The sequence below is a fragment of the Natator depressus genome, chromosome 1, assembly GCF_965152275.1.
Source record: "Natator depressus isolate rNatDep1 chromosome 1, rNatDep2.hap1, whole genome shotgun sequence".
Taxonomy (NCBI): Eukaryota; Metazoa; Chordata; order Testudines; family Cheloniidae; genus Natator; species Natator depressus.
The window spans coordinates 344,206,167-344,217,900 of NC_134234.1; the positions used below are offsets into that span (position 1 = coordinate 344,206,167).

Below are 11,734 nucleotides of genomic sequence, written 5' to 3' on the forward strand. Positions count from 1 at the left end.
CTTCTCCTAACGATTCCCAACATTCTGTTCGCTTTTTTTGACTGTCGCTGCACACTGAGTGGATGTTTTCAGAGAACTCTCCACAATGACTCCAAGATCTTTCTTGAATGGTAACAGCTAATTTAGACCCCATCATTTTCTATGTATAGTTGGGATTATGTTTTCCAATGTGCATTACTTTTCATTTATCAACATTGAATTTCATCTGCCATTTTGTTGCCCAGTCACCCAGTTTTGTGAGATCTCTTTGTGAGAGGACCTTCCCTCTTATCCCATGACAGGTTACTTTGCTTAAGAGCCTTTGGTGAGGGACCTTGCCAAAGGCTTTCTGAAAATTTAAATACATGTTGACACTTTCCCAGCAAATCATGTTCATCAATGTGTCTGATAATTCTGTTCTTTCCTATAGTTAGTTTCAACCAGTTTGCCTGGTACTGAAGTCAGGTTTACCGGCCTGTAATTGCCAGAATCACTTTTGGAGCCTTTAAAAAAAACAGCCTCACATTCGCTGTCATCCAGTCATCTGGTAAAGAAGCCGATTTAAATGATCGGTTACAGACGACAGTTAGTAGTTCTGCAATGTCGCATTTGAGTTCCTTCAGAACTTTTGGGTGATGCCATCTGGTCCTGGTGACTTATAATGGTTTAGTTTATCAATTTCTTCCAAACCCTCCTGTAATGACACCTCAATGTGGGACAGTTCGTGTTCTGTTAGTGACTGTCCTGGTGCTTTACTGTGAGCTCGACACGCCTGTAGGGTCCTATGTGTGCTTCCCACCCCGATGCAATCTAGAGGCAGGAGAAGCAATGTTTCAACACAAAGAGACTGATTTATTTCTGTTTTCTCTGTAACTTATGTTTTTACTTCATTTACAATAATTCAGATCCATGACAAGCTGGGGAAACTGGTGCCATGTAAATATGAGTCATGGTCAGGGTGAGGTGCGGAAAGCAAAGATGTGTCTATATAATTATTCCCATTACAGGCACTCATCTATGCAAATACAAAAACTCAATGCTGTTAGAAGAAACTCCACACCTATTTGCTGCGTGGATGTTGGAAGGCCGCAGAGCTGGAGGATAGGTTTGCGTAGAGACAAGGATGGTCGCACCGTCCCCTCTGAGTAGAAACAGCTGCTCAGTATCAGAAGCTAAACTGTCCTCTGCGGTGATACTTACAAGACACTTGACAATGGCTGGGTAGCTGGTGGGCTGAGGCCACTGTCCATTTTGCTGACCAGTATTGTCTCCCTGTGCTCCCCTGTCCGTCTGCTGGTTCGCTCCTGTTGTCCCTTGTTGCAGACTGTAGACTCTTTGGAGCCAGACACAATGGGGTCCTGGTCCATGTCTGGGCTCCTAGGCGTGACCACAAGACAGGTAGCTAATAATAATTAGCAGCAGCAGCATGTGCCATAGTCTGAATCATTTGCAACACGAATGTCATTGTTACACAGGTGGGGAAAGTGACTCACTTCAGAAGGAGGTCTTGGTGTGTCCAGGGAAGGGAAAGGATCCCCCATTTTCTCCACATCTCCAGTCTCCTGCTCTGTTGTTGCCACGAGTGGACTTCCTCCTTTATTCAAGAGAATGACTTTCAGTCTCGTGAATGAAGTCACGTATGGCCTCAGCCTCAGTGGTCTGGGAGTTCTGCTGGAATATTTCTGCCACCTTTTCCAACTTCCTTTTCAGTTGTTGCCTCTCCGGGTAGTTGTCTGGAATGGCGAAACCTGCTTTGTACATCTCAGCTGCCTTCTGCACACTGTTCTTCTTGTAGAAGAGGAAATTTCCCCAGTGAAGGCAGACTGCCTGCTGACACTTCTTGCTGAGGCTGGGCATTGCACTCACGAGATTGAGATAAATCTCTTCTTGGTAGTGAGGTGTGTTTTCTCCATACATTTCAGCTAAAGCCAGCCTTGAAAACACAGAGGCTGGATCTTTCTGCACAGCCTTTTTGAAGGCCTCAATAGCTGCTGCCAATATTTCTTCTCTTCTGCTGGATTTGGCCCCCCACAACTGCATCTTGTAGCAGATGCCAAGGTCATAGTGAAGGAGATGGTAATTGGGGTTCAGAGAGATTGCTCGCTCTAGAATAGAAATTTTTTTTTCTACGAATTCCCGTTCAAAGAACTTGGCTGCACGTCTCAGGACCTCAGGGTCCAGGCTATTCTGAACAACATCTTCTAAGAGGGCTTCTGCTTGCTGTCTATCCGATTCCTTAAGGATCTCGGCTAAATACACCTTAGCTTCATAGTTTTGCGGCTGTTCAGGGATAATGTCTTCCAACTTCTCTCTGGCTTCATTCCAAGACGTAGAATTGTATGAGTGATCCCATGATGCAAAGGCTGCGATTGCCAACCCAGCAAGAAATTCCCCATTCGCTTCGTCTTCTCCTAATGCCATTTTGAAACACTCTGTGGCTTCTTTGCCATTGCGGAAGCCTGCTGCCAGGAGAGACCAGCCTTTCTGTGCATGTATCTCAGGGATCTGAGCTGCATGTGGAGAGCGGCTCTTCAGGGAGCTGCAGATCTTTCTAACCTTGTCCAGGTAAAGTTCAACCAAATCATAGTGGGCCAAGTGATAATAGATCCAGGCGAAGTTTCCGTAAATGACCAGGACCTGCCGGGGGAAGTTATCTGGGTGATCTCTTTGCAGAATCTTTTCGGCTTCTCTAAGGCTTTGCAGAGCATCTTCATATTGCCCTTGCAGGTGGCAGAGATAAGCCTGCATGGCAAGGAGCGTGGTCTGGTTCTGGTAGTGAGTGTGGGCAATCCTGAGAGCCAGAGTTTGGAGGAGATGAACTGCATCTACCTGGTCTCTGATTTCAAAGTTCCAGGTGAAGTGGCACTGGAGGGCCTGCAGCTTCTCCTTCAGACGCAGGGTGCTGCAAAGAGAGGGAAAAATGAGACTCCATTTGGGCTGAATGAATTTCCACTATATGCTACAATCCTGGGGCAGTGATTACAGAGTGACAGGGCTTCTTTCCGGTTAAAAGCAAATTGCTAAGTGGCAACAAAGAACTAAGCCTGGATTTCAGTGTCTGACGTCCTCACTCTCCCATGCATGGGACCAGTATGAATGGGTTGAATCTAACCTTTGTGAAATCCTCTTAGTACTTCCTGTGTCCTAGAAAGCAACACTGCCAAACCCCATGACTCATTGCAATAGATGCAGCCTGTGGTATTTGTTATGTCACAGAAAGCTCCCCGCTTGGTAACGTCAGGAGAATTTCTCAGGGGGTGTCAAGGTTCCTCCCCCCCTCTGAACGCTAGGGTACAGATGTGGGGACCTGCATGAAAACCTCCTAAGCTTATCTTTACCAGCGTAGGTCAAAAACTTCCCCAAGGTCCAAAATATTCCACCATTTGCCTTGGATTGGCCGCTACCACCACCAAACAAATACTGGTTACTGGGGAAGAGCTGTTTGGAAACGTCTTTCCCCCCAAAATACTTCCCAAAACCTTGCACCCCACTTCCTGGACAAGGTTTAGTAAAAAGCCTCAACAATTTGCCTAGGTGACTACAGACCTAGACCATTGGATCTTAAGAACAATGAACAATCCTCCCAACACTTGCACCCCCCCCTTTCCTGGGAAATGTTGGAAATTAGGTGACCACAGACCCAAACCCTTGGATCTGAGAACAATGAAAAAGCATTCAGTTTTCTTACAAGAAGACTTTTAATAGAAATAGGAGTAAATAGAAGTAAAGAAATCCCCTCTGTAAAATCAGGATGGTAGATACCTTACAGGGTAATTAGATTCAAAAGATAGAGAATCCCTCTAGGCAAAACCTTAAGTTACAAAAAAGATACACAGACAGAAATAGTTATTCTATTCAGCACAATTCTTTTCTCAGCCATTTAAAGAAATCATAATCTAACACATACCTAGCTAGATTACTTATTAAAAGTTCTAAGACTCCATTCCTGGTCTATCCCCGGCAAAAGCAGCATATAGACAGACAGAGACCCTTTGCTTCTCTCCCTCCTCCCAGCTTTTGAAAGTATCTTGTCTCCTCATTGGCCATTTTGGTCAGGTGCCAGCGAGGTTACCTTTAGCTTCTTAACCCTTTACAGGTGAGAGGAAAAAGAAAAGGAGTACTTGTGGCACCTTAGAGACTAACCAGTTTATTTGAGCATGAGCTTTCGTGAGCTACAGCTCACTTCATCGGATGCATAGCATATCGTGGAAACTGCAGAAGACATTATATACACACAGAGACCATGAAACAAAACTTCCTCCCACCCCACTCTCCTGCTGGTAACAGCTTATCTAAAGTGATCATCAAGGAGGGCCATTTCCAGCACAAATCCAGGTTTTCTCACCCTTCCCCCCCCCCCCCCCACAGACACACATTCAAACTCACTCTCCTGCTGGTAATAGCCCATCCCTCTTTGAAACCTCTCTTTATAATGCGCATGATAATCAAGGTGGGTCATTTCCAGCACTAATCCAGGTTTTCTCACCCCCCCCCCCACACACCCCCCTCCAAAAACCACACACACAAACTCACTCTCCTGCTGGCAATAGCTCATCTTACAATGTGCACAGCAATAACCCAAGTTTAACCAGAACGTCTTGGGGGGGGGTTTGTAGGAAAAAAACAAGGGGAGATAGGCTACCTTGCATAATGACTTAGCCACTCCCAGTCTCTATTCAAGCCCAAATTAATAGTATCCAATTTGCAAATGAATTCCAATTCAGCAGTTTCCTGGCATTGTGTTCTGCATGGCTGAGGTTATGGTAACAATGCCATCCACAGCCTCAGAAACAACTCTGACATCATAATCAAAAAGGCTGACAAAGGAGGTGCTGTTGTCATCATGAATAGGTCGGAATATGAACAAGAGGCTGCTCGGCAGCTCTCCAACACCACTTTCTACAAGCCATTACCCTCTGATCCCACTGAGAGTTACCAAAAGCATCTACAGCATTTGCTCAAGAAACTTCCTGAAAAAGCACAAGATCAAATCCGCACAGACACACCCCTGGAACCCCGACCTGGGATATTCTATCTACTACCCAAGATCCATAAACCTGGAAATCCTGGGCGCCCCATCATCTCAGGCATTGGCACCCTGACAGCAGGATTGTCCGGCTATGTAGACTCACTCCTCAGGCCCTACGCTACCAGCACTCCCAGCTACCTTCGAGACACCACTGACTTCCTGAGGAAACTACAATCCATTGGTGATCTTCCTGATAACACCATCCTGGCCACTATGGATGTAGAAGCCCTCTACACCAACATTCCACACAAAGATGGACTACAAGCCATCAAGAACACTATCCCCGATAATGTCACGGCTAACCTGGTGACTGAACTTTGTGACTTTGTCCTTACCCATAACTATTTTACATTTGGGGACAATGTATACCTTCAGATCAGCGGCACTGCTATGGGTACCCGCATGGCCCCACAGTAGGCCAACATTTTTATGGCTGATTTAGAACAACGCTTCCTCAGCTCTCGTCCCCTAACGCCCCTACTTTACTTGCGCTATATTGATGACATCTTCATCATCTGGACCCATGGAAAAGAAGCCCTTGAGGAATTCCACCATGATTTCAACAATTTCCATCCCACCATCAACCTCAGCCTGGTCCAGTCCACACAAGAGATCCACTTCCTGGACACTACAGTGCTAATAAATGATGGTCACATCAACACCACCCTATACCGGAAACCTACTGACCGCTATTCCTACCTACATGCCTCCAGCTTTCACCCTGACCACACCACACGATCCATCGTCTACAGCCAAGCTCTGCGATACAACCGCATTTGCTCCAACCCCTCAGACAGAGACAAACACCTACAAGATCTCTATCAAGCATTCTTACAACTACAATACCCACCTGCGGAAGTGAAGAAACAGATTGATAGAGCCAGAAGAGTTCCCAGAAGTCACCTACTACAGGACAGGCCTAACAAAGAAAATAACAGAACGCCACTCGCCGTCACCTTCAGCCCCCAACTAAAACCCCTCCAACACATTATTAAGGATCTACAACCTATCCTGAAGGATGACCCAACACTCTCACAAATCTTGGGAGAAAGGCCAGTCCTTGCCTACAGACAGCCCCCCAACCTGAAGCGAATACTCACCAACAACCACATACCACACAACAGAACCACTAACCCAGGAACCTATCCTTGCAACAAAGCCCGTTGCCAACTGTGCCCACATATCTATTCAGGGGACACCAACACAGGGCCTAACAACATCAGCCACACTATCAGAGGCTCGTTCACCTGCACATCCACCAATGTGATATATGCCATCATGTGCCAGCAATGCCCCTCTGCCATGTACATTGGTCAAACTGGACAGTCTCTACGTAAAAGAATAAATGGACACAAATCAGATGTTAAGAATTATAACATTCATAAACCAGTCGGAGAACACTTCAATCTCTCTGGTCACGCAATCACAGACATGAGGGTCGCTATCTTAAAGCAAAAAAACTTCAAATCCAGACTCCAGCGAGAAACTGCTGAATTGGAATTCATTTGCAAATTGGATACTATTAATTTGGGCTTGAATAGAGACTGGGAGTGGCTAAGTCATTATGCAAGGTAGCCTATCTCCCCTTGTTTTTTTCCTACAACCCCCCCCCCCCAAGACGTTCTGGTTAAACTTGGATTATTGCTGTGCACATTGTAAGATGAGCTATTGCCAGCAGGAGAGTGAGTTTGTGTGTGTGGTTTTTGGAGGGGGGTGTGTGTGGGGGGGAGGGGTGAGAAAACCTGGATTAGTGCTGGAAATGACCCACCTTGATTATCATGCGCATTATAAAGAGAGGTTTCAAAGAGGGATGGGCTATTACCAGCAGGAGAGTGAGTTTGTATGTGTGTCTGTGGGGGGGGAGGGGGAAGGGTGAGAAAACCTGGATTTGTGCTGGAAATGGCCCTCCTTGATGATCACTTTAGATAAGCTGTTACCAGCAGGAGAGTGGGGTGGGAGGAAGTTTTGTTTCATGGTCTCTGTGTGCATATAATGTCTTCTGCAGTTTCCACGATATGCTATGCATCCGATGAAGTGAGCTGTAGCTCACGAAAGCTCATGCTCAAATAAACTGGTTAGTCTCTAAGGTGCCACAAGTACTCCTTTTCTTTTTTCTTTTTACGAATACAGACTAACACGGCTGTTACTCTGAAACCTGTCAGGTGAGAGGAGTTTTCCTCCGGCGAGGAGGGATTTTAAAGGGGTTTACCCTTCCCTTTATATTTATGACAGGTGGAAATAACAATGTACAACGTTTGTTCAAAATGTGTTTACCTGTTTGAATGCTCCTCCAGCACCAGAGCTGCTAAGTGAGAGTATTTAGAAGTGATTATTTTGTTGTGCAGTTCACCTTTAGGGCCGAAGCTAGCTATTAACTGGAATATTTGATGCGTGTTATTCCAAGCCAAAATGTACATCATGATGTCACAAAACGGAGCCCACAAAACAAAGGGATTTCCAATGTAAGAACTTGGTGAATGTGGAGCTAAGGTTGCAAATGCAGTCTGGATCAATAATGTAAGGTATGGGGGTTAACCTTAATAGAAATGTAACTTTTAAGGAGCTGACATCTAGAAAACTGAATCTTCAGGGAGCGCTTAAACCCCCTCAAACATTGGAAATCATCTGGCTGTCCACTGGGGTCATTTATGTCCTGGGATACGTATATGTGTGTGTGGAGAGAGAGTCTCGCACTGACTTCAACGGGGGCCATTTATCCAAGGAGACAGGAAGGGCCTGACTCTCATTTACACAAAGGCTAGTTCCCAGCACGCTGGCAGCGTAAAGCGAGTGTAAATGGAAAGGCCCCTTTGCACGGCCAGGGTGCTGTGAAATGGCCGCAGGGTGTGTCTACCCTGCAGTGAGAGGTGGGACCGTAGCATGGGCTGCCCTACCCGCACTAGCTGTAACCTAGATATCACAGCTAAAGACAGCAGTGACACTTGGCGGTGCAGGACCTGCAAGCCCATCTGGCCCCCAGGTACGTACTTGTGTTTCTAGGCCACATCCGGATCTGCGCCACTGCGGCTTCACTGCTCGGTTTAGTCCCACTAGCTAGATTAAAGCTCGCATGGGGATGCCTACCTGAGCTAGACACACCTGCGACTGCACTGTAGCCATAACCTTAGTATCAATGGGAACGGGGCCCACTCTAGTCAGCAGGCAGGAGAGAAATGTAATGGGGAGATGCTGAGGGTCGGCAGAATGTAAATATTCTGTCTCTGGCCATTTAACTGAGACAATGGAGGCCTGTTACACCCCTCCCCCTGCTGTGCATCCTGCATGCAGATGTGGTTGCCCCATCTCAAAACAGATATATTGGAATTGGAAAAGGTTTAGAAAAGGGCAACAAAAATGATTAGGGGTATGGAACGGCTTCCATGTTAGGAGAGATTAATAAGACTGGGACTGCTCATCTTGGAAAAGAGACGACTAAGGGGGGATATGATTGAGGTCTATACAGTCATGACTGGTGTGGAGAAAGTAAATAAGGAAGTGTTTTTGGGAACCTGAAATATGGTCACCCTGGAACAAGCACCACACTGAACAATAGAACACCCCCCCCCCCCGTCTTGTTAGACTCACAGGACTCCCCCCCCCTTTGCCTTGCTAGACACACAGCCTTCCCCCCCTCCCCCCCTCTCCAGCTGTCCCTGCGCTCTGGTCTGGTGCCGGTGCCCTGCGCTCAGGGTGGTGCTGGGGGGGCAGTGGGGTTACGTGGTCTCAGCTCCAGGCTGAGCGTTCACAAGAGCCCCCCCGCCCCCTTGCAAGCAGCTGGTTCCCCTCCCAGCAGCCTCCCCTGCGCTGTAGCTCCGGGCTCCTGCTGCTGCTGCCTTTTCTCTCTGCATCTCCTGGGCTGGTCCCGTCCCTCCCTCCAGCTGTCCCTTGGCTCCAGCTCCCCAGGGATCAGAGTTAATCTCTCCGCCCCCCCGCCCCACACCAGCAGCCAGGTTTCCTGAGCTGTAGCTCAGGAAAGCTTATGCTCAAATAAATTGGTTCATCTCTAAGGTGCCACAAGTCCTCCTTTTCTCTTTGTGAATACAGACTAACAGGGCTGCTCCTCTGAAACGCAACGGAGAGGGGGCACAGGGCTGGGGGGGGCACTCTCTTACCGGCTCCTCCGTTGATGCGGAGCGAAGCCGGAGTGACAGCTGGCCAGAGGGGGAGTTCTCCGTGAAGGTACAGCGAGGGGAGCTCGCAGGGGAGGTGTCAACAGTGACCTGCACTAGCCCTGAGAGGCACCAGCCTGGAGAGTCAACAGGACGCAGAATCACCCCAGAGTGACCGCGCCCCAGAGATTTAAAAGCCGGAGATTTACAGCCCAGAAATGCGCAGAGGGGGGTGGCAAGCTGTCTGACTTTAGCCCTCGCTGGAAATGTCCCCCCCGCCCAGCGACCCCAATGCTCCTACCTCATTGCGATCCGCTGAGTCCCAGGCAGGGGAGGTGACGGCTCCTTTCACTGCCCCGGGTTTCTTCCCACGGTGTGGAAGTGCCCGGTTCTGGGAGAGACCCGAGTTCTGCCCGGGCAGGACGGACTGTGGCCGCCCGGGCGATGCTGCCCTTCATACGCAGGGCGGGTTGCTCGCTGGGGATCTCGCTGGTTTGGCTGGGGAGCTGCCTTTCCCCAGGAAGCGAGAGTGAGCAGGAGAAAAGGAAACTGAAACTTAACTTTCACTTCCCCTTGTCATCTTCAGCGTCCGCTCAGCCCGAGTCGCCACCTGCAGCTCCATGGGTGACATGGGGCTAGTTATGGGGTGTGTGTGTGTGTGTGTGTGTGTGCGCACACACGCGCTTGCACACGTACAATCCTGGCCTGGGCTTCCCAGCACACAGACGGGGTCACTCACCATCACCACGCCGCGGCGCGCTCCCCGCTACGCCCCCAACCAGCTCCACAGCCCCCTGCCCCGAACCGGTTGCCCGTGTCCCGGCCCCGGCCAGCCCTTCCCCACCACCGAGGGGTGTTCGTATCGCCCTCATGCACTTCCAGGGCCCTGCCTGGGCACAGAGCAGCGAGGAGCAGAGGGCGATGACGGAGGCAGGGCAATTAGCCAAAGGTGAGAGCTTTGTACCTGCTCCCCCAGGTCTCCTCCTCTCCCCGAACCCTCCCCCAGCTTTATCCGCGCAGGGTGCGATTTTCCAAAGGCCCCCCCCGCCCCCGGTTTAGACACCCAGGCCCCATTGGCTGCCAGCGTGAGCCATGCTCCTCAGTCACTTCGGCACTTTTGAAAATGCCTCCCCCACATAGAAATTAAACCCTCTAAAGTGAGGAAATAATAGTCAGGTTGTGACGTTATTGACATGACCTGTGACCGTATAGATCATTGTTGCAACCACTGTTATATATTTGCAGCAAATATGGTACAGAGGTTGTCGTGTGAGGTGTCTATGGAGAGGTTAGGATTGGCTGGGTAGGATTATGCTGTCTGTCTGGGTGTATCGTTGTTGTGGCTGAAGTGATGAACATTGGCTATGTACTTGTATGTCAATGTGCTTGATTCAAAGTAGCCTCAGGGAAGCATTTGGTCAGCTTCTTGAGAACTTTGCCATCACTGTATATCATTGATTCCATTTAACCAATTTTAGCTCTCATCTATATTTCTTTCTTTCTTTCAATGAGTAAACTTTTAGATTCTAAAGGATTGGCAACAGTGTGATTTGTGGGTAAGATCTGACTTGTATATTGACCTGGGTGTGGGGCTTGGTCCTTTAGGTTTGGGAGAACCGTTTTTCTTTTCCTGGGGTATTGGTTTTCATAACCAGTCGTCCCCATAACGAGTGGCCCTGGTGGTGATACTGGGGAAGTGGAGTGTCTAAGGGAATTGCTTGTGTGACTTATGGTTAGCCAGTGGGGTGAGACCGAAGTGATCTGTTTGGCTGGTTTGGTGTGCCTTAATAGTAAAGGAAACCCAACCGTGGGCTGTAACTGCCCTGCTCTAAGCAATTTGTCCTGAACTGATACTCTCAGCTGTGTCCCGCCAGAGGCTGCATCGTTACCCAGGTTCCCTGTGCAGCCTCATCTCTTCCCTTTGTAGTGCCGCATGCTGGTGCGCTCTTCAATGACACGATCGCGTTCTATCTCCGTGGGCCCCTGCCTGGTTCACTGCGCTGTGGGGACAGTGTGGAGGTGTCTTCTGTTCAGTCCTACATGGGTTCTTACTCTCTGCTCCTCATTGCAGTGTCTGAGCGCTTTCCAGCTGTGCATTAAGTACTGTGACTCACACCTGTCACATGTTTGGTTTCTCCTCTCCCAGAGGGAGAAGCGTCTTTCCGTAGGGTTTTTTAAATATACATTTTGTTTTGTTTCAGAAGGTGGAGGATGTAAAGGGGGGAAGGCCGGTGGCTAGTTGCCATTTCCTTCTCACTAATAGGGAGGAGCTGGCTGTGAACCTGAAGGTGGAAGGCAACTTGGGTGAAAGTGACTACACAGCGATAAAGAGTTTGTGATCCTAGGGGAAGGAAGCAGGGGGAGCAGCAGCATAAAGACAATACACTTAAAAAGCCGATTTCAACAAACTCAGGGAATCGTTTGCCTGGTTCTCTGCCCTCGATCGGTAGGGGGGACTGTCCCATCATTGAGGGGTGAGGGGGGAACAGCCAGCACCCTAGGGCCACATCTAGAGCAATTTATTTAAAGGGGATGCAAAGCCGCGGTTGCTTTTTGTTGGGGGGTGTCGGTGCCTGAGGCCTGGGCTTGCGAGGGTTAACGGGCCCTGACCAGCTCC

At 48.8% G+C, this 11,734-nt stretch overlaps 1 protein-coding gene across 1 annotated transcript; it reads right to left on the minus strand.

Moving 5' to 3' along the window:
* Positions 1-1,023: 1,023 nt before the first annotated feature.
* On the minus strand, positions 1,024-9,423 carry LOC141992213 (interferon-induced protein with tetratricopeptide repeats 2-like). Its single transcript, XM_074961063.1, has 2 exons — positions 9,419-9,423; positions 1,024-2,881 (listed from the first exon to the last, which is right to left on the minus strand). The coding sequence occupies exons 1-2, from the start codon at positions 9,421-9,423 to the stop codon at positions 1,576-1,578; spliced, it is 1,311 nt and encodes a 436-aa protein (XP_074817164.1). The 3' UTR covers positions 1,024-1,575.
* Positions 9,424-11,734: the final 2,311 nt, after the last annotated feature.